The 23,770-nt window shown below is 47.4% G+C and overlaps 1 protein-coding gene across 4 annotated transcripts in view; it reads right to left on the reverse strand.

Moving 5' to 3' along the window:
* Window positions 1–1,168: 1,168 nt before the first annotated feature.
* Window positions 1,169–23,770, reverse strand: part of tmem8b (transmembrane protein 8B) — a 243,656-nt gene continuing 221,054 nt past the window's right edge. For 2 of the 4 annotated variants that reach the window (XM_055887874.1, XM_055887873.1), the window contains 4 exons: window positions 22,280–22,458; window positions 20,334–20,480; window positions 13,132–13,248; window positions 1,169–7,856 (listed from right to left, as the gene is read on the reverse strand). In XM_055887874.1, coding sequence (XP_055743849.1) covers window positions 7,515–7,856; window positions 13,132–13,248; window positions 20,334–20,480; window positions 22,280–22,458 — 785 coding nt within the window. In that variant the 3' untranslated portion in view covers window positions 1,169–7,514. The remainder of the gene's footprint in view (window positions 7,857–13,131; window positions 13,249–20,333; window positions 20,481–22,279; window positions 22,459–23,770) is intronic. The other 2 variants (XR_008755083.1, XR_008755084.1) reach the window with 2 other exon arrangements.

Here is a 23,770-nt window from a genome sequence, read left to right on the forward strand (position 1 = left end):
GCTAGCTGTTCGTAATGTTTTGTCTAGTGGTCGATAAACTCACACAAACGCTTGGATTGTTTTCGCTGTAAAGCATATTTTCAAAATCTGACACGATAGGTGGATTAACAACAAGCTAAGCTGTGTTTTGCTATATTGCACTTGTGATTTCATGAATATAAATATTTGTAGCATTTTTTTTTTATTTGGCGCTCTGCAATTCAGCGGTTGTTGATGACAATTATCCCGCTAAAGGGATCCGTACGCCAAGAGGTTTTTAATGCTTGATCTGATTTGAATCTAGACCTTAGTCTAAAAATACAAAAGTAATTGCCATTGATTGTAGGGATGAGGTCCCTGAACCAATAACATTTGGTTGTATTCATGAAAGTCATATGGGGTAGAAGCTATTGATGGTTTTAGGATGTATTTTTTTTTCCAAATGTATTTTAAAAAGTAAGAAAATAAATAAAGTAAATTAAAGTTAAACGAATTGCCGTGGATTCAAGAGAAGAGGTCTCTAAACAAATTGGTTTGAGATCTCTATGTGGTTGAAACGATGTTACAAATTTAGCAGATGTTAATGCGAGTGAAGCAAAATGCTTGAAGGGGTTGCAGTTTTAAAACGGTCCCTGAACCCTCGGACGGGAGGAGAGAAACATTTTCACAACGTTTTCACCTCCGAAAGTAAATATGACACTGAATTGGAAAGACTAGGGATGTAACTTCTCTATCTTCAGCTGATGTAGCATATGCTATTTCTATCACCCTGGCATGTTCCAATGAAGAGGTATTGATGAGCAAAGTACCAATCTTTAATAGAAAGCTAACTTCACCGGTGTCCTCTACTGTCGTCCTCTCCTCTTCCTCTCCTCTCTTCTCCTCCTCCTCCTCTCCACTTCTTTCCTCTGCTACCCCTCTCTCCTATCCTTTCATCACCTCTCAACCTCCTCTCCTCTCTTCTCCTCCTCCTCCTCTCCTCTCCTTTCATCTTCTCTCAACCTCTCCTCCTCTCTTCCCCCTCTCTCCTCATCCTCTCAACCTCCTCTCCCCTCCTTGCCTCTTCTCTTCTGTGTTGATGTCTGGTGACTGCTGACTTCCGTTATACCAGCTACTGAAATATATTGTCTTGTTTTCCACTTCACCACGCATTCCACATTAAGAGCCACAGAAACAAATAAACACGTCATTGAGTACAGAAAAAAAGAAACATTTATTTATAGTGAATTCTCTGTTCCAGTGGGGAACAGGTCCTGACTGTAACAACATGAGGTTTGAGGTCTTCTTGTGATGTCTCTGGAGTAAACCTTTTGGCCTTCTGTATCTTTCAGCTGCCTCTCTCTGTAAGTATGGTCAATACTCTTATCTCTGGAGTAAACCTTTTGGCAATACCTCTGTCTCTCTACTGTAGCTCTAATGAACATAACATATCTAGCATTACTGCCCCTCTATGGCCTAAACTCTAACGGCAGCAATATTCATGGCTATACTGTAGCTACATGTACAAACAATCACCTGCCCCTTGATATGGCCATACTATAGCTCTACCTCATTCACGTAGATACAAACAATCAATTGCTCTTCTGTACATTATGGCCTGTACTGTCTGTTCTCTGTATGTGGCCTATAGATCTATGGCCAAACTGTAGTTTTATACGATCAGCTGCCCCTCTATGGCCTTACTACAGATCTATGGCAGGCAGCTTCCCCTCTATGGCCTTACTACAGATCTATGGCAGTCAGCTTCCCCTCTATGGCCTTACTACAGATCTATGGCAGGCAGCTTCCCCTCTATGGCCTTACTACAGATCTATGGCAGGCAGCTTCCCCTCTATGGCCTTACTACAGATCTATTGCAGTATGTTTCCCCTCTGTGGGCTCTATGGCCTGTAATTCTATGGCAGGCAGCTTCCCCTCTGTGGGCTCTATGGCCTGTAATTCTATGGCAGGCAGCTTCCCCTCTGTGGGCTCTATGGCCTGTAATTCTATGGCAGGCAGCTTCCCCTCTGTGGGCTCTATGGTTCGTAATTCTATGGCAGCTTCCCCTCTGTAGGCTGTATGGCCCGTAATTCTATGGCAGCTTCCCCTCTGTAGGCTCTATGGCCTGTAATTCTATGGCAGCTGCCCCTCCTTTATGGCCTGTAGTGTTGACAACCAGCAGACTGTGTGTAAAGGCGATACGTTGCAATCCAAAAGACTATTAACATTCCACAGTACAACAATATTTTATACATTTGGACTATGTGGCACCGGTGAGGCTTTATACACACATCTAAAAAGAAATGTACAGTATTATAACATTTTTTGTGTCTCAGTGCAAAATATAGTATGTTGAAAAACAACTATAACGTGCCCTTGTTGTATTTAATTCCCTTCCTGTGTACAAACAACAGGACCAATCAACACGCTAGAAAGGTCTTCAAGAGGAAGACCAGGGCTGGGTTCCAAATGGCAGCCTGTTCCCCATATAGAGCACTATGTTGACCAGCAGTCATAGGACCTGGTCAATACCAGCAGCCATAGGACCTGGTCAATTCCAGCAGCCATAGGACCTGGTCAATACCAGCAGCCATAGGACCTGGTCAATACCAGCAGCCATAGGACCTGGTCAATACCAGCAGCTATAGGACCTGGTCAATACCAGCAGGACATAGGACCTGGTCAATACCAGCAGCTATAGGACCTGGTCTATACCAGCAGCCATAGGACGTGGTCAATACCAGCAGCTATAGGACCTGGTCAATACCAGCAGGACATAGGACCTGGTCAATACCAGCAGCTATAGGATCTGGTCAATACCAGCAGGACATAGGACCTGGTCAATACCAGCAGCCATAGGACCTGGTCAATACCAGCAGGACATAGGACCTGGTAAATACCAGCAGCCATAGGACCTGGTCAATATAATAGGACCTGGTCAATACCAGCAGCCATAGGACCTGGTCAATACCAGCAGGACATAGGACCTGGTAAATACCAGCAGCCATAGGACCTGGTCAATATCATAGGACCTGGTCAATACCAGCAGCCATAGGACCTGGTCAATACCAGCAGACATAGGACCTGGTCAATACCAGCAGGACATAGGACCTGGTCTATACCAGCAGCCATAGGACCTGGTCAATACCATAGGACCTGGTCAATATCAGCAGCCATAGGACCTGGTCAATATCATAGGACCTGGTCAATACCAGCAGCCATAGGACCTGGTCAATACCAGCAGCCATAGGACCTGGTCAATACCAGCAGCTATAGGACCTGGTCAATACCAGCAGCCATAGGACCTGGTCAATACCATAGGACCTGGTCAATATCAGCAGCCATAGGACCTGGTCAATACCAGCAGACATAGGACCTGGTCAATACCAGCAGCCATAGGACCTGGTCAATACCAGCAGCCATAGGACCTGGTCAATACCAGCAGCCATAGGACCTGGTCAATACCAGCAGCTATAGGACATGGTCAATACCAGCAGCCATAGGACCTGGTCAATATCATAGGACCTGGTCAATATCATAGGACCTGATCAATACCAGCAGACATAGGACCTGGTCAATATCATAGGACCTGATCAATACCAGCAGCCATAGGACCTGGTCAATACCAGCAGGACATAGGACCTGGTCAATATCATAGGACCTGATCAATACCAGCAGCCATAGAACCTGGTCAATACCAGCAGCCATAGAACCTGGTCAATACCAGCAGCTATAGGACCTGGTCAATACCAGCAGCCATAGGACCTGGTCAATACCAGCAGCTATAGGACCTGGTCAATACCAGCAGCTATAGGACCTGGTCAATACCAGCAGCTATAGGACCTGGTCAATACCAGCAGACATAGGACCTGGTCAATACCAGCAGCCATAGGACCTGGTCAATACCAGCAGCCATAGGACCTGGTCAATACCAGCAGCCATATGATCTGGTCAATACCAGCAGGACATAGGACCTGGTCAATACCAGCAGACATAGGACCTGGTCAATACCAGCAGACATAGGACCTGGTCAATACCAGCAGACATAGGACCTGGTCAATACCAGCAGCCATATGATCTGGTCAATACCAGCAGCCATAGGACCTGGTCAATACCAGCAGCCATAGGACCTGGTCAATACCAGCAGCTATAGGAGCTGGTCAATACCAGCAGTCATAGAACCTGGTCAATACCAGCAGCCATAGGACCTGGTCAATACCAGCAGCCATAGGACCTGGTCAATACCAGCAGCCAATAGGACCTGGTCAATACCAGCAGCCAATAGGACCTGGTCAATACCAGCAGCCATAGGACCTGGTCAATACCAGCAGCCAATAGGACCTGGTCAATACCAGCAGCCAATAGGACCTGGTCAATACCAGCAGCCATAGGACCTGGTCAATACCAGCAGCCAATAGGACCTGGTCAATACCAGCAGCCAATAGAACCTGGTCAATACCAGCAGCCAATAGGACCTGGTCAATACCAGCAGCCATAGGACCTGGTCAAAACCAGCAGCCATAGGACCTGGTCAATACCAGCAGCCAATAGGACCTGGTCAATACCAGCAGCTATAGGACCTGGTCAATACCAGCAGCCATATGATCTGGTCAATACCAGCAGGACATAGGACCTGGTCAATATAATAGGACCTGGTCAATACCAGCAGGACATAGGACCTGGTCAATATCATAGGACCTGGTCAATACCAGCAGCCATAGGACCTGGTCAATACCAGCAGTCATAGGACCTGGTCAATACCAGCAGTCATAGAACCTGGTCAATACCAGCAGCCATAGGACCTGGTCAACACCAGCAGCCATAGGACCTGGTCAATACCAGCAGCTATAGGACCTGGTCAATACCAGCAGCCATAGGACCTGGTCAATATCATAGGACCTGGTCAATACCAGCAGCCATAGGACCTGGTCAATACCAGCAGCTATAGGCCCTGGTCAACAATAGTACAGCTACAAAGGGAACAAGGTGCCATTTGAAAAGCAGACCATCATTAAATAAAACACCTATGGTGTCTGTATTAGGACATCCTCAGTCTTACCAGGACCTAATAACGCCTGCTGAGACTGACGGTGTCCTAATATGGGCACCGTACAGACCTAATGTTACAGTCACCGCCAGGTAGCAGCTGTGCTCTCAGCTTCGTCTCTCACTGTACGCTCCAACAATATCAATAGAATAATATCATTATGGTAGTATTGAATAATCATGACTGTAACAGATCAACAGAATAATATAATTATGGTAGTTTTGAATAATCATGACTGTAACAGATCAATATAATAATATCATTATGGTAGTATTGAATAATCATGACTGTAACAGATCAATAGAATAATATAATAATATAATTATGGTAGTATTGAATAATCATGACTGTAACAGATCAATAGAATAATATAATTATGGTAGTATTGAATAATCATGACTGTAACAGATCAATAGAATAATATAATTATGGTAGTATTGAATAATCATGACTGTAACAGATCAATAGAATAATATAATTATGGTAGTATTGAATAATCATGACTGTAACAGATCAATAGAATAATATCATTATGGTAGTATTGAATAATCATGACTGTAACAGATCAATATAATAATATAATTATGGTAGTATTGAATAATCATGACTGTAACAGATCAATAGAATAATATAATAATATAATTATGGTAGTATTGAATAATCATGACTGTGACAGATCAATATAATAATATAATAATATAATTATGGTAGTATTGAATAATCATGACTGTAACAGATCAATATAATAATATAATAATATAATTATGGTAGTATTGAATAATCATGACTATAACAGACAGACAGACAGACAGACAGACAGACAGACAGACAGACTCAAGTGTTTCGCCTGCTTTAACTAGTTACATTACAGTTGTTTCAAGTTCTCTGGCTTTGTTTTCCGTCTGAATCCCCGGGGAGAGAAGGCAATGGAAGGACAATCAGTCAGCCAGTCAGTCAGTCAGATAGTCAGCCAGTCAGTCAGCCAGCCAGTCAGCCAGCCAGTCAGCCAGCCAGTCAGCCAGCCAGTCAGTCAGTCAGTCAGTCAGTCAGCCAGCCAGTCAGCCAATCAGCCAGTCAGTCAGATAGTCAGTCAGCCAGCCAGCCAGCCAGTCAGTCAGCCAGCCAGTCAGCCAGTCAGTCAGTCAGCCAGCCAGTCAGCCAATCAGCCAGCCAGTCAGCCAGCCAGTCAGCCAATCAGCCAGCCAGTCAGCCAATAGGCCAGCCAGTCAGCCAGCTAATCAGTCAGACAGTCATGCCAGTGATGTAATCGGCTGGTACAGTCAGTCAGTGATGTAATCGGCTGGTACAGTCAGTCAGTGATGTAATCGGCTGGTACAGTCAGTCAGTGATGTAATCGACTGGTACAGTCAGTCAGTGATGTAATCGGCTGGTACAGTCAGTCAGTGATGTAATCGACTGGTACAGTCAGTCAGTGATGTAATCGACTGGTACAGTCAGTCAGTGATGTAATCGACTGGTACAGTCAGTCAGTAGGAGCTATATCCCATGTCCAGCTGGTACAGTCAGTCAGTAGGTGCTATATCCCACGTCCAGCTGGTACAGTCAGTCAGTAGGTGCTATATCCCACGTCCAGCTGGTACAGTCAGTCAGTAGGAGCTATATCCCATGTTCAGCTGGTACAGTCAGTCAGTAGGTGCTATATCCCACGTCCAGCTGGTACAGTCAGTCAGTAGGTGCTATATCCCACGTCCTGCTGGTACAGTCAGTCAGTAGGTGCTATATCCCACGTCCAGCTGGTACAGTCAGTCAGTAGCAGCTATATCCCATGTTCAGCTGGTACAGTCAGTCAGTAGGTGGTAGATCCCACGTCCAGCTGGTGCAGTCAGTCAGTAGGTGGTAGATCCCACGTCCAGCTGGTACAGTCAGTCAGTAGGAGCTATATCCCACGTCCAGCTGGTACAGTCAGTCAGTAGGAGCTATATCCCATGTCCAGCTGGTACAGTCAGTCAGTAGGTGCTAGAACCCCTCCTCAGCTGGTACAGTCAGTCAGTAGGTGGTAGATCCCGTGTCCTGCTGGTACAGTCAGTCAGTAGGTGCTAGATCCTATGTCCAGCTGGTACAGTCAGTCAGTAGGTGGTAGATCCTATGTCCAGCTGGTACAGTCAGTCAGTAGGTGGTAGATCCCGTGTCCAGCTGGTACAGTCAGTCAGTAGGTGGTAGATCCCGTGTCCTGCTGGTACAGTCAGTCAGTAGGTGCTAGAACCCCTCCTCAGCTGGTACAGTCAGTCAGTAGGAGCTATATCCCATGTCCAGCTGGTACAGTCAGTCAGTAGGTGGTAGATCCCGTGTCCAGCTGGTACAGTCAGTCAGTAGGTGGTAGATCCCGTGTCCTGCTGGTACAGTCAGTCAGTAGGTGGTAGGTCCCGTGTCCTGCTGGTACAGTCAGTCAGTAGGTGGTATATCCCACGTCCAGCTGGTACAGTCAGTCAGTAGGTGGTAGATCCCCTCCTCAGCTGGTACAGTCAGTCAGATTTAGTGATCTCAGGTATCAGCTGATACTAATACTATTGATAGCGACTATGGCAGGGACCGGGTCCACCAATCCCATCTCCTCGTGCTCGTTGACGCACAGCTGGTAGCCACACCCCCTCCGACGTTTCAGAGGTGTGAGCTTGGCGCGGGGCTTGGCGCGGGGAGGGAGCAGGAAGCCCACGCTGCCGGCGATCAGCATGTGCCAGATAGAGTGTATGTAGAAGTAGTTGTCCTCTGTCTCGACGAAGGCATAGAGCGCCACGGCTGAAACCGCTATCATCGTCCCCGGGAACAGAAAGAACGCCCAGCGCTTCCAGGTTGGAGGGTAACAGCGGCGCCGCCGTACTGTACGCACCGTCTGGAGGGAGAGGGGGGGGAGACAGTTAGACAGTGGAGGGAGAGGGGGGGGAGACAGTTAGACAGTGGAGGGAGAGGGGGGAGATAGTTAGACAGTGGAGGGAGAGGGGGGGAGACAGTTAGACAGTGGAGGGAGAGGAGACAGTTAGACAGTTGGAGGGAGAGGGGGGGGAGACAGTTAGACAGTGGAGGGAGAGGGGGGAGACAGTTAGACAGTGGAGGGAGAGGGGGGAGACAGTTAGACAGTGGAGGGAGAGGGGGGGGCAGTTAGACAGTTGGAGGGAGAGGGGGGGGAGACAGTTAGACAGTGGAGGGAGAGGGGGGAGACAGTTAGACAGTGGAGGGAGAGGGGGGAGACAGTTAGACAGTGGAGGGAGAGGGGGGAGACAGTTAGACAGTGGAGGGAGAGGGGGGAGACAGTTAGACAGTGGAGGGAGAGGGGGGGAGACAGTTAGACAGTGGAGGGAGAGGAGACAGTTAGACAGTTGGAGGGAGAGGGGGGGGAGACAGTTAGACAGTGGAGGGAGAGGGGGGAGACAGTTAGACAGTGGAGGGAGAGGGGGGAGACAGTTAGACAGTTGGAGAGGGGGGAGACAGTTAGACAGTGGAGGGAGGGGGGAGACAGTTAGACAGTGGAGGGAGAGGGGGGAGACAGTTAGACAGTGGAGGGAGAGGGGGGGGAGACAGTTAGAAAGTGGAGGGAGGGGGGAGACAGTTAGACAGTGGAGGGAGAGAAGGGGAGACAGTTAGACAGTGGAGGGAGAGGAGACAGTTAGACAGTTGGAGGGAGAGGGGGGGAGACAGTTAGACAGTGGAGGGAGAGGGGGGAGACAGTTAGACAGTGGAGGGAGAGGGGGGAGACAGTTAGACAGTTGGAGAGGGGGGAGACAGTTAGACAGTGGAGGGAGGGGGGAGACAGTTAGACAGTGGAGGGAGAGGGGGGAGACAGTTAGACAGTGGAGGGAGAGGGGGGGGAGACAGTTAGACAGTGGAGGGAGGGGGGAGACAGTTAGACAGTGGAGGGAGAGAAGGGGAGACAGTTAGACAGTGGAGGGAGAGGAGACAGTTAGACAGTTGGGGGAGAGGGGACAGTTAGACAGTTGGGGGAGGGGGGAGACAGTTAGACAGTGGAGGGAGAGGGGGGAGACAGTTAGACAGTGGAGGGAGAGGGGGGGGAGACAGTTAGACAGTGGAGGGAGAGGAGACAGTTAGACAGTTGGGGGAGAGGGGACAGTTAGACAGTTGGGGGAGGGGGGAAACAGTTAGACAGTGGAGGGAGAGGAGACAGTTAGACAGTGGAGGGAGGGGGGGGCAGTTAGACAGTTGGAGAGGGGGGAGACAGTTAGACAGTTGGAGAGGGGGGAGACAGTTAGACAGTTGGAGGGAGAGGGGACAGTTAGACAGTGGAGGGAGAGGGGGGAGACAGTTAGACAGTTGGAGGGAGAGGCGACAGTTAGACAGTGGAGGGAGAGGGGACAGTTAGACAGTGGAGGGAGGGGGAGACAGTTAGACAGTGGAGGGAGAGGGGGGAGACAGTTAGACAGTGGAGGGAGAGGGGGGAGACAGTTAGACAGTGGAGGGAGAGGGGACAGTTAGACAGTTGGGGGAGGGGGGAGACAGTTAGACAGTGGAGGGAGAGGAGACAGTTAGACAGTGGAGGGAGGGGGGGAGACAGTTAGACAGTTGGGGGAGGGGGGAGACAGTTAGACAGTGGAGGGAGAGGAGACAGTTAGACAGTTGGGGGAGGGGGGGTAGACAGTTAGACAGTGGAGGGAGAGGGGACAGTTAGACAGTTGGAGAGGGGGGAGACAGTTAGACAGTTGGGGGAGGGGGGAGACAGTTAGACAGTTGGGGGAGGGGGGAGACAGTTAGACAGTGGAGGGAGGGGAGACAGTTAGACAGTGGAGGGAGAGTAGACAGTTAGACAGTGGAGGGAGAGGGGAGACAGTTAGACAGTTGGAGAGGGGGGAGACAGTTAGACAGTTGGAGAGGGGGGAGACAGTTAGACAGTTGGAGAGGGGGGAGACAGTTAGACAGTTGGGGGAGGGGGGGAGACAGTTAGACAGTAGAGGGAGAGGGGGGAGACAGTTAGACAGTGGAGGGAGAGGGGGAGACAGTTAGACAGTGGAGGGAGAGGGGACAGTTAGACAGTGGAGGGAGAGGGGACAGTTAGACAGTGGAGGGAGGGGGAGACAGTTAGACAGTGGAGGGAGAGGGGGGAGACAGTTAGACAGTGGAGGGAGAGGGGGGAGACAGTTAGACAGTGGAGGGAGAGGGGACAGTTAGACAGTTGTGGGAGGGGGGAGACAGTTAGACAGTGGAGGGAGAGGAGACAGTTAGACAGTGGAGGGAGAGGGGGGAGACAGTTAGACAGTGGAGGGAGAGGAGACAGTTAGACAGTTGGGGGAGGGGGGGTAGACAGTTAGACAGTGGAGGGAGAGGGGACAGTTAGACAGTTGGAGAGGGGGGAGACAGTTAGACAGTTGGGGGAGGGGGGAGACAGTTAGACAGTTGGGGGAGGGGGGAGACAGTTAGACAGTGGAGGGAGGGGAGACAGTTAGACAGTGGAGGGAGAGTAGACAGTTAGACAGTGGAGGGAGAGGGGAGACAGTTAGACAGTTGGAGAGGGGGGAGACAGTTAGACAGTTGGAGAGGGGGGAGACAGTTAGACAGTTGGAGAGGGGGGAGACAGTTAGACAGTTGGGGGAGGGGGGAGACAGTTAGACAGTAGAGGGAGAGGGGGGAGACAGTTAGACAGTGGAGGGAGAGGGGGAGACAGTTAGACAGTGGAGGGAGAGGGGGGAGACAGTTAGACAGTTGGAGAGGGGGGAGACAGTTAGACAGTTGGGGGAGAGGGGGGAGACAGTTAGACAGTTGGAGAGGGGGGAGACAGTTAGACAGTTGGAGAGGGGGGAGACAGTTAGACAGTTGGAGAGGGGGGAGACAGTTAGACAGTGGAGGGAGAGGGGGGAGACACAGTTAGACAGTGGAGGGAGAGGGGGGAGACAGTTAGACAGTTGGGGGAGGGGGGGAGACAGTTAAACAGTTGGAGGGAGGGGGGAGACAGTTAGACAGTTGGAGAGGGGGGAGACAGTTAGACAGTGGAGGGAGAGGGGGAGACAGTTAGACAGTGGAGGGAGAGGGGGAGACAGTTAGTCTGTTGGAGGGAGAGGGGGGAGACAGTTAGACAGTTGTAGGGAGGGGGGAGACAGTTAGACAGTTGGAGGGAGAGGGGGGAGAGAGTTAGACAGTTGGGGGAGAGGGGGGAGACAGTTAGACAGTGGAGGGAGAGGGGGGAGACAGTTAGACAGTTGGGGGAGGGGGGGAGACAGTTAGACAGTGGAGGGAGAGGGGGGAGACAGTTAGACAGTTGGAGGGAGAGGGGGGAGACAGTTAGACAGTGGAGGGAGGGGGGGAGACAGTTAGACAGTGGAGGGAGAGGGGGGGAGACAGTTAGACAGTTGGGGGAGGGGGGAGACAGTTAGACAGTGGAGGGAGAGGGGGGAGACAGTTAGACAGTGGAGGGAGGGGGGGGGAGACAGTTAGACAGTGGAGGGAGAGGGGGGGAGACAGTTAGACAGTTGGGGGAGGGGGGAGACAGTTAGACAGTGGAGGGAGAGGGGGGAGACAGTTAGACAGTTGGGGAGGGGGGGAGACAGTTAGACAGTGGAGGGAGGGGGGGAGACAGTTAGACAGTGGAGGGAGAGGGGGGAGACAGTTAGACAGTGGAGGGAGAGGGGGGGGAGACAGTTAGACAGTGGAGGGAGGGGGGAGACAGTTAGACAGTGGAGGGAGAGAAGGGGAGACAGTTAGACAGTGGAGGGAGAGGAGACAGTTAGACAGTTGGGGGAGAGGGGACAGTTAGACAGTTGGGGGAGGGGGGAGACAGTTAGACAGTGGAGGGAGAGGGGGGAGACAGTTAGACAGTGGAGGGAGAGGGGGGGGAGACAGTTAGACAGTGGAGGGAGAGGGGGGAGACAGTTAGACAGTGGAGGGAGGGGGGAGACAGTTAGACAGTGGAGGGAGAGGGGGGAGACAGTTAGACAGTGGAGGGAGAGGGGGGAGACAGTTAGACAGTAGAGGGAGAGGGGGGAGACAGTTAGACAGTGGAGGGAGGGGGGAGACAGTTAGACAGTGGAGGGAGGTCTCTGTCATCTCTGTCTCAGTGGTCTCTGTCATCTCTGTCTCAGTAGTCTCTGTCATCTCTGTCTCAGTGGTCTCTGTCTCAGTGGTCTCTGTCATCTCTGTCTCAGTCATCTCTGTCTCTGTCATCTCTGTCTCAGTGGTCTCTGTCATCTCTGTCTCAGTGGTCTCTGTCTCAGTAGTCTCTGTCATCTCTGTCTCAGTGGTCTCTGTCTCAGTGGTCTCTGTCATCTCTGTCTCAGTCATCTCTGTCTCTGTCATCTCTGTCTCAGTGGTCTCTGTCTCAGTAGTCTCTGTCATCTCTGTCTCAGTGGTCTCTGTCTCAGTGGTCTCTGTCTCAGTGGTCTCTGTCATCTCTGTCTCTGTCATCTCTGTCTCAGTAGTCTCTGTCATCTCTGTCTCAGTGGTCTCTGTCTCAGTGGTCTCTGTCTCAGTGGTCTCTGTCATCTCTGTCTCAGTAGTCTCTGTCATCTCTGTCTCAGTGGTCTCTGTCATCTCTGTCTCAGTGGTCTCTGTCATCTCTGTCTCAGTGGTCTCTGTCATCTCTGTCTCAGTAGTCTCTGTCATCTCTGTCTCAGTGGTCTCTGTCATCTCTGTCTCAGTGGTCTCTGTCATCTCTGTCTCTGTCATCTCTGACTCAGGGGTCTCTGTCATCTCTGTCTCAGTGGTCTCTGTCTCTGTCTCTGTCATCTCTGTCTCAGTGGTCTCTGTCACCTCTGTCATCTCAGTCTCTGTCAAACACCATTGTAAATACAACCCATATTTATGTTTATTTATTTTCCGTTTGTACTGTAACTATTTGTACATCGTTACAACACTGTATATAGACATAATATGACATTTGAAATGACTTTATTCTTTTGGAACTTGTAATGTTTACTGTTAATTTTTTATTGTTTATTTCACTTGTTTCGGCAATGTAAACATATGTTTCCCAATAAAAACCTTCAATTCAAATTGAATACAGAGAGACAGAGACAGAGACAGAGACAGAGACAGAGACAGAGACAGAGACAGAGACAGAGACAGAGACAGAGACAGAGACAGAGACAGAGACAGAGACAGAGACAGAGACAGAGATAGAGACAGAGACAGAGACAGTGAGAGAATGTAAGTGTTGGGGACATTCTTACCCAGGCTACAGCCATGATGCCCAGGGCGAAGAGGGACGGTCCCAGGAGGTTCCACAGGCCGTGACGGTCCAACTGGAGGGCCATGGAGAGAGTCATGGCCCCGAGCAAATACAGCACCTGGAGAGAGGGTTAGACACCCACCGACAGACAGACAGGAGAGAGGGTTAGACACCCACCGACAGACAGACAGGAGAGAGGGTTAAACACCCACCGACAGACAGACAGGAGAGAGGGTTAGACACCCACCGACAGACAGGAGAGAGAGGGTTAGACACCCACCGACAGACAGGAGAGAGAGGGTTAAACACCCACCGACAGACAGACAGGAGAGAGGGTTAAACACCCACCGACAGACAGACAGGAGAGAGGGTTAAACACCCACCGACAGACAGACAGGAGAGAGGGTTAGACACCCACCGACAGACAGGAGAGAGAGGGTTAGACACCCACCGACAGACAGGAGAGAGAGGGTTAAACACCCACCGACAGACAGACAGGAGAGAGGGTTAGACACCCACCGACAGACAGGAGAGAGAGGGTTAAACACCCACCGACAGACAGGAGAGAGAGGGTTAAACACCCACCGACAGACAGGAGAGAGAGGGTTAAACACCCACCGACAGACAGACAGGAGAGAGGGTTAGACACCCACCGACAGACAGGAGAGAGAGGGTTAAACACCCACCGACAGACAGACAGGAGAGAGGGTTAAACACCCACCGACAGACAGACAGGAGAGAGGGTTAGACACCCACCGACAGACAGGAGCGAGAGGGTTAAACACCCACCGACAGACAGACAGGAGAGAGGGTTAAACACCCACCAACAGACAGACAGGAGAGAGGGTTAGACACCCACCGACAGACAGGAGAGAGAGGGTTAGACACCCACCGACAGACAGGAGAGAGAGGGTTAGACACCCACCGACAGACAGGAGAGAGAGGGTTAGACACCCACCGACAGACAGGAGCGAGAGGGTTAAACACCCACCGACAGACAGACAGGAGAGAGAGGGTTAAACACCCACCGACAGACAGGAGAGAGAGGGTTAAACACCCACCGACAGACAGGAGCGAGAGGGTTAAACACCCACCGACAGACAGGATAGAGAGGGTTAAACACCCACCGACAGACAGGATAGAGAGGGTTAAACACCCACCGACAGACAGACAGGAGAGAGAGGGTTAATCACCCACCGACAGACAGGAGAGTGAGGGTTAAACACCCACCGACCAACAGGGCAGACAGACAGACAGACAGACAGACAGACAGACAGGAGAGAGAGGGTTAAACACCCACCGACAGACAGGAGAGAGAGGGTTAAACACCCACCGACAGACAGGATAGACAGACAGACAGACAGACAGACAGACAGACAGACAGACAGACAGACAGACAGACAGACAGGATAGAGCTCTCCTCCAGTCTGTGTGATTTGATTAGTGGCATAAACAGATTTCTGCACTGCTCAGCAAAATGAAAACCTCTAGAAGACAGCAGATGTCTTGGTCAGGCTCTCTCTCTCTCTCTCTCTCTCTCTCTCTCTCTCTCTCTCTCTCTCTCTCTCTCTCTCTCTCTCTCTCTCTCTCTCTCTCTCTCTCTCTCGCTCTCTCGCTCTCTCGCTCTCTCGCTCTCTCGCTCTCTCGCTCTCTCTCTCGCTCTCTCGCTCTCTGTCCCTCTCTCTCTCTGTCTCTTAATATTTCTTCATCACTCTCTCCACTTCTCTCCCATTCTCTCCCTCTCCCTTTCTCTCTCTCTCTCTCTCTCTCTCTCTCTCTTTCCCTCTCTCTCTCTCTCTCAATATTTCTTCATCACTCTCTCCACTTCTCTCCCATTCTCTCCCTCTCCCTTTCTCTCTCTCTCTCTCTCGCTCTCCCTCTCTCTCTGTCACTCATTTTGTCTCTGTCAGAGTGAGACAGAAGGAGGGAGGGATGGAGAGAGGTAGAAGGGAGGAAGTACCTGCTAGTGTTTACTGTAAAATACAGCAGAATGTCAACAACCACAGAATAAACGGCGACTCCCACATCTTTGTTTCAGCTCTTTCTACTTCTCTCTAATATGAAGGTGGTTCTATTGTCTCTGTAATGTGTATATTATCTATAGAGATTAATTATTCTGAACAAAAATATAAACCCAACATGTAAAGTGTTGGTCCCATGTTCCATGAGCTGAAATAAAAAATCCCAGAAATGTTATATGCACAAAAAGCTTATTTCTCTCAAATTCTGTGTACAAATTTGTTTACATCCCTGTTAGTGAATATTTCTACATGACCAAGATAATCCATAAACCCATTTTTCTACCACTCCACAAATTTCTTGTTAACAAACTATAGTTTTGGCAAGTCGGTTAGGACATCTACTTTGTGCATGACACAAGTCCTTTTCCAAAAATTGTTTACAGACAGATTATTTCACTTATAATTCACTGTATCACAATTCCAGTGGGTCAGAAGTTTACATACATTGAGTTGACTGTGCCTTTAAACAGCTTGGAAAATTCCAGAAATTGATGTCATGGCTTTAAAAGCTTCTGATAGGCTAATTGACATCATTTGAGTCAATTGGAGGTGTACCTGTGGATGTATTTCAAGGCCTACCTTCAAACTCAGTCTTTTTGCTTGACATTATGGGAAAATCAAAAGAAATCAGCCAAGACCTCAGAAAAAAGTTGTAGACCTCCGCAAACGCCTGATGGTACCACGTTCATCTGTACAAACAATAGTACTATAATAGTATAAACACCATGGGACCACGCAACCGTCATACCGCTCAGGAAGGAGACGCGTTCTGTCTCCTAGAGATGAACGTACTTTGGTGCGAAATGTGCAAATCAATCCCAGAACAACAGCAAAGGACCTTTGTGAAGATGCTGGAGGAAACAGGTACAAAAGTATCTACATCCACAGTAAAACGAGTCCTATATCGACATAACCTGAAATGCCACTCAGCAAGGAAGAAGCCACTGATCCAAAACCGCCATAAAAAATCCAGACTACGGTTTGCAACTGGACAAGGGGACAAAGATCATACTTTTTGGAGAAATGTCTTCTGGTCTGATGAAACTGTTTGACCATAATGACCATCGTTATGTTTGGAGGAAAAAGAGGGTGGCTTGCCAGCCGAAGAACACCATCCCAACCGTGAAGCACGGGGGTGGCAGCATCATGTTGTGGGGGATGCTTTGCAGCAGGAGGGACTGGTGCACTTCACAAAATAGATGGCATCATGAGGGAGGAAAATTATGTTTATAAATGGAAGCAACATCTCAAGACATCACTCAGGAAGTTAAAGCTTGGTCACAAATGGGTCTTCCAAATGGACAATGACCCCAAGCATACTTCCAAAGTTGTGTCAAAATGGCTTAAGGACAAGAAAGTCAAGGTATTGGAGTGGCCATCACAAAGCCCTGACCTCAATACTATAGAAAATGTGTGGGCAGAACTGAAAAAGCGTGTGCGAGCAAGGAGGCCTACAAACCTGACTCAGTTACACCAGCTCTGTCAGTAGGAATGGGCCAAAATTCACCCAACTTATTGTGGGAAGCTTGTGAAAGGCTACCCGAAACATTTGACTCAAGTTAAACAATTTAAAGGCAATGCTACCAAATGCTAATTGAGTGTATGTAAACTTCTGACCCACTGGGAATGTGATGAAAGAAATAAAAGCTGAAATAAATCATTATCTCTACTGTTATTCTGACATTTCACAGTCTTAAAATAAAGTGGTGATCCTAACTGACCTAAAACAGGGATTTTTTACTAGGATTAAATGTCAGGAATTGTGAAAAGCTGAGTTTAAATGTATTTGGCAAAGGTGTATGTAAACGTCCAACTTCAACTGTATACATATATTTGTATAAAATATATATATATCGTTTTCTGATGCAGACCCCTTTTTGTTAAGGTATCTGTGACCATCAGATGTATATCTGTATTCCCAGTCATGTGAAATCCATAGATTAGGACCTAATGAATTTATTTCAATTGACTGATTTCCTTTATATGAATAAAATCTTTGAAATTGTTGCATGTTGCGTTTATATTTATATTTATGTTTTTGTTCAGTGTAGTTTAGCTCCTCCATGTCATCAGGCCAAAACTCCATCCCACCAAAACAACTCTTTTCACCAAAAGGGCAATTTTCACATTTTCACAAAAGCCAAAACTATTGGCCAACAATTGACCTCCTTTGTCAGTCCCTTTTGATGTCGTGTTTGTTTAGTATCTAGGAGATATTCATTCGGAAAGTATTCAGACCCTTTGAGGTTTTCCACATCTTGTTATGTAACAGCCTTATTCTAAAATTGATTATAAATTGTTTTTCCCCTTCATCAATATAGACGCATAAATACAAAGCAAAAACAGGATTTTAGAAATATTAGCAAATTTTTTACAAATAAAAAACTGAAATATCACATTTACATAAGTATTCAGACTCTTTACTCTGTACTTTATTGAAGCACGTTTGGCAGCGATTACAGCCTCTAGTCTTCTTAGGTATGATGCTACAAGCAAGGCACACCTGTATTAGGGGAGTTTCTCCCATTCTTCTCTGCAGATCCTCTCAAGTTCTGTCAGGTTGGATGGGGAGCGTTGCTACACAGCTATTTTCAGGTCTCTTCAGAGATGTTCGATTGGGTTCAAGTCCGGGCTCTGGCTGGGCCACTCAAGAACATTCAGAGACTTGTCCCAAAGCCACTCCTGTGTTCTCTTGGCTGTGTGCTTAGGGTCATTGTCCTGTTGGAAGGTGAACCTTCACCCCAGTCTGAGGTCCTGAGTGCTCTAGAGCAGGTTTTCATCAAGGATCTCTGTACTTTGCTCCGTTTATCTTTCCCTTGATCCTGACTAGTATCCCAGTCCCTGCAGCTGAAAAATATCCCCACAGCATGATGCTGCCACCACCATGCTTCACCGTAAGAATGGTTTCAGGTTTCCTCCAGACGTGATGCTTGGCATTCAGGCCAAACAGAGAATCTTGTTCCTCATGGTCTGAGAGTCCTGTTGGTGCCTTTTGGCAAACTCCAAGCGGGCTGTCATGTTACTTTTACTGAGGAGTGACTTTCGTCTGTCCACTGCCATAAATGCGTGATTGGTCGAGTGTTGCAGAGATGGTTGTCCTTCTGGAAGGTTCTCCCATCTCCACAGAGGAACTCTGGAGCTCTGTCAGAATGACCATCGGGTTCTTGGTCACCTCCCTGGCCAAGGCCCTTCTCCCCCGTTTGCTCAGTTTGGCCGGGCGGCCAGCTCTAGGAAGAGTCTTGGTGGTTCCAAACTTCTTCCATTTAAGAATGATGGAGGCCAATGTATTCTTGTGGACCTTCAATGCTGCAGAAATCTTTTGGTACCCTTCCCCAGATCTGTGCCTCGACACAATCCTGTCTTGGAGCTCTACATACAATTCCTTCAACCTCATGGCTTGGTTTTTGCTCTGAAATGCGCGGTCAACTGTGGGACCTTATATAGACAGGTGTGTGTCTTTCCAAATCATAGCCAATCAATTAAATTTACCACAGGTGGTAAATTGTATTGGTCACATACACATGGTTAGCAGATGTTATTGCGAGTGTAGCGAAATGCTTGTGCTTCTAGTTCCGACAATGCAGTAATATCTAACAATTAATCTAACAATTTCACAACAACTACCTAATACACGCAAGTGTAAAGGAATGAATAAGAATATGTACATAAAAATATATGGATGAGCGATGGCCGTGCGGCATAGGCAAAATGCAGTAGATGGTATCGAGTACAGTATATACATATGAGATGAGTAATGTAGGGTATGTAAACATTATATAAAGTGGCATAGTTTAAGTTACTAATGATACATTTATTACATCCAATTTTTTATTATTTAAGTGGCTAGAGATTTGAGTCAGTATGTCAAGAGACTGGACATTGGTGAGTAGGAGCGGTGCGCGATGTGCCCGTCTACGGAGCCTGACCAGAAGACCGCTTCGTTTGCCCCTTCTGCGGCGCCGTTGTTTTGGGTTGCCTGCTGGGATCCGATCCATTGTCCTGGGTGTGTCAAAACAGAGGATCCGCTTCGGGAAAGTCATATTCCTGGTCGTAATGTTGGTAAATTGACGTTGCTCTTTTATCCAATAGTTCCTCCCGGCTGTATGTGATAAGACTTAAGATTTCCTGGAGTACCAATGTAAGAAATAATACATAAAAAAAACAAAATACTGCATAGTTTCCTAAGAACGCGAAGCGAGGCGGCCATCTCTGTCGGCGCCATGCACAATATCGAGTCTCATAGCAAAGGATCTGAATGCCTATGTAAATAAGCTATTTCTGTTTTGTATTTTTAATACATTTGCTAAAAACGTCTAAAAACCTGTTTCCGCTTTGTCATTATGGGGTATTGTGTGTACATTGATGAGGAATTTTTTTTTTAATACATTTTAGAATAAGGCTGTGATGTAACAAAATGTGATAAAAGGCAAGGGGTCTGAATACTTACCGAATACCGAATGCTCTGTAGATAAAACAGGAAGCAGGGGCTCATTATAATGGAATGGAGCAACATGAAAACCATGTGTTTGATGTATTTCCATTCCACTGATTCCACTGCAGCCATTACTACCAGCCCGTTCTTCCCAATTAAGGTGCCAACAACCTGTGATACATAACTAACCTGTTTAATGATAGACTTAAGCCTGGGCATAGAGTTGGATAGAGCACTAACCTGTTTAATGATAGACTTGAGCCTGGGCATAGAGTTGGATAGAGCACTAACCTGTTTTATGATAGACTTAAGCCTGGGCATAGAGTTGGATAGAGCACTAACCTGTTTAATGATAGACTTGAGCCTGGGCATAGAGTTGGATAGAGCACTAACCTGTTTAATGATAGACTTGAGCCTGGGCATAGAGTTGGATAGAGCACTAACCTGTTTAATGATAGACTTGAGCCTGGGCATAGAGTTGGATAGAGCACTAACCTGTTTAATGATAGACTTGAGCCTGGGCATAGAGTTGGATAGAGCACTAACCTGTTTAATGATAGACTTGAGCCTGGGCATAGAGTTGGATAGAGCACTAACCTGTTTAATGATAGACTTGAGCCTGGGCATAGAGTTGGATAGAGCACTAACTTGTTTAATGATAGACTTGAGCCTGGGCATAAAGTTGGATAGAGCACTAACCTGTTTAATGATAGACTTGAGCCTGGGCATAGAGATGGATAGAGCACTAACCTGTTTAATGATAGACTTGAGCCGAGCCATAGAGATGACGGTGACCCAGACAGACATGAGGGAACCCAGAAAGTCACAGAACTGGAGAACATCGTATTCCATGATACAGAACACCACGATACCAGGCTGGTCACACGCATGGTAGAACTGAAATTAAACACAATATATAACATTAAATATAACATTGACATTTATAACATTAAATATAACATTAAATATTGTAGCATTGTAGAACTAGAATATAAGACATTTAAGAAAAGAATAATTTGGTACAACTGGAATAAATAAATTACATTCATAAAATAAGATTGATAATGTGAATTATTTCAGTAAAACATGGTGTGTATTGTTCACATGCTTTTCTATACCACAATGGGCAGACCATGAATGGGGAACCTGGCGCCATCCCTACGGTGAAGCATGGTGGTGGTAGAGAGGATGTCCATGTAGTGAATTACTGTATCTCTCTTCATGTTAGAAACATTGTCTGAGTAATTAATATCAGTAATATTTTGGTCATCTGGGCTCTATGTCGTTGTTCCATTTACACCAGTGTTCATTCCATCAACAATAACTTTTGCTGAAACAATTTTTCTTGAATAAAACTAATGGCGATAACGAGACAAATTGTTTTTCATTTTTTATCGACGAAAATTGTAACGAGACGAAAATTCCAAGTGAGACTAATGGACATTCAATTTGACACGATGTTGCTTCTCATCAGGACACTTCAATCACTCGTCTCTCTTTTGAACTGATGCCAGCCAGGACACTTCAATCACTCGTCTCTCTTTTGGACTGATGCCAGCCAAGACACTTCAATCACTCGTCTCTCTTTTGAACTGATGCCAGCCAGGACACTTCAATCACTTGTCTCTCTTTTGGACTGATGCCAGCCAAGACACTTCAATCACTCGTCTCTCTTTTGGACTGATGCCAGCCAAGACACTTCAATCACTAGTCTCTCTTTTGAACTGATGCCAGCCAGGACACTTTATATGTAACTTACCTCAAGTAGAAACATTAATGTCTTTGATAATCTTTGCTTTCATATCGGCCATTTTTTGCTCTGGTCATGTCAGAAGCTCTATTTTATATTTAACTGAAATACATTGACTATTTTCTGACTAAAATTGACTGTGACTAAAACCGTCCAGAGTTTTAGTCGACTGGTGACAACTAGGATGGAAGGATGAAATAGGATTAAAATTTTACGAATAATAAAACTAAATGTAAAATAGCTGCCAAATAAACACTGCATTACACAAAGCTGCAGAGGAAAAGCAGAGGGACTGACTGACAACTTCCTTCATGTTTTGTATGTCTTGTATGCCACAGGCCTATTCAGTTAAACACATCTCTCTATCCTGGGTATTGTAGTAAACTCTAGAGTCCTACAAGACAAGGTTAAACACATCTCTCTATCCTGGGTATTGTAGTAAACTCTAGAGTCCTAAATGACAAGGTTAAACACATCTCTCTATCCTGGGTATTGTAGTAAACTCTAGAGTCCTAAATGACAAGGTTAAACACATCTCTCTATCCTGGGTATTGTAGTAAACTCTAGAGTCCTAAATGACAAGGTTAAACACATCTCTCTATCCTGGGTATTGTAGTAAACTCCAGAGTCCTAAATGACAAGGTTAAACAAATCTGGATGTGTGTGTGTGTGTGTGTGTGTGTGTGTGTGTGTGTGTGTGTGTGTGTGTGTGTGTGTGTGTGTGTGTGTGTGTGTGTGTGTGTGTGTGTGTGTGTGTGTGTGTGTGTGTGTGTGTGTGTGTGTGAGTGTGTGTGTGTGTGTGTGTGAGAGTGTGTGTAGGTGTGTGTGTGTGAGAGTTTGTGTAGGTGTGTGTATGAGTGTGAGTGTGTGTGTGGGTGGGTGTGTGTGTGTGTGTGTGTGTGTGTATGTGTGTGTGTGTGAGAGAGAGAGAGTGTGTGTAACTCACAGTAGAAAAGAACATGGTGAAGATGTATACGGAGGCCTCCAGAAGGTAGTGGCCGCGGACAGCGATCACCACGGGAGGAACGAACATCAGGTTACTGAGGCAGAGCAGCAAGGTGGACAGGAGCTGGAAACCATAGGAATAGGCCTCCGAGGGGTCGGTACAGCCCCAGCCGTCCCAGCCTGGACCCAGGAGAGACAGGTTAACACACACACACACACGAAAACGCAAACACACGTTTACAAGAGAGGTATGCTAACGCATGAACACATAGTACAGTACAAGGTTGGGGTTTGATTCAGATTTTTGAGTTGAGTCACGACAAGAGTTCTGTCGTTTTGTCTTTTTCATTTATCCGGGTTACCCACAGTTCCCTGTGGGTTTGAGCCTCGGGCTCCCGTGGTTCATCAAGTCTGGTCGATTGGTGTTCTGTTGTTTCGGACTTGTTGTTTTGGCGGGTTCCTTGTATGAGTTCTGACATTTCAGGTCACAAGGTAAGTATTGTTCTTGGAACTGTTGGGTCTATGGACTTGGGCTGCAGTGGCAGCATGTCAGTGTGCGAAGCCAAGTTGTAGCAGGTTCTGGTTCCCTATATGGGACTCTGACAGTTCAGGCCTCATGAGGCTCTGACAGTTCAGGCTTCTTGGGTAAGTATTAGGGAAACAGGTGGCTTCTGTAAGCCCTTTTTGGATCCGGTGGAACCTGTGTATGCTTGGGCTGCAGCGGGCCTCCTAGTTTGGTGTGCATCGAGTAGCCCCCGCAATATGCAACTTTTCAGGGAAGTTAGGAACCAATATACACAGGCAGTTAGGAAAGTAAAGGCTTTATTTTTCATACAGAAATCTGCATTCTGTGGCACAAACTCCAAAAAGTTCTGGGACACTGTAAAGTCCATTGAGAATAAGAGCACCTCCCTCCCAGCTGCCCACTGCACTGAGGTTAGGAAGCACTGTCACCACCGATAAATCCACGATAATTGAGAATTCCAATAAGCCTTATTCTACGGCTGGCCATGCTTTCCACCTGGCTACCCCGACCCTGGTCAACAGCTCTGCACCCCCCACAGCAGCTCGCCCAAGCCTCCCCCATTTCTCCTTCACCCAAATACAGATAGTTGATGTTCTGAAAGAGCTGGACAATCTGGACCCCTACAAATCAGCTGGGCTAGACAATCTGGACCCTTTCTTTCTAAAATTATCCGCCGCAATAGTTGCAACCCCTATTACTAGCCTGTTCAACCTCTCTTTCGTATTGTCTGAGATCCACAAAGATTGGAAAGCTGCCGCGATCATCCCCCTCTTCAAAGGGGGAGATACTCTAGACCCAAACTGTTACAGACCTATAACTATCCAACCCTGCCTTTCTAAGGTGTTCGAGTTCTAAGTTATCAAACAGACCACGACCATTTCGAATCCCACCGTACCTTCTCCGCGATGCAATCTGGTTTCAGAGCTGGTCATGCGTGCACCTCAGCCACGCTCAAGGTCATAAAGG

The sequence above is a fragment of the Salvelinus fontinalis genome, chromosome 28 (genome assembly GCF_029448725.1).
Source record: "Salvelinus fontinalis isolate EN_2023a chromosome 28, ASM2944872v1, whole genome shotgun sequence".
NCBI classification, from domain to species: domain Eukaryota; kingdom Metazoa; phylum Chordata; class Actinopteri; order Salmoniformes; family Salmonidae; genus Salvelinus; species Salvelinus fontinalis.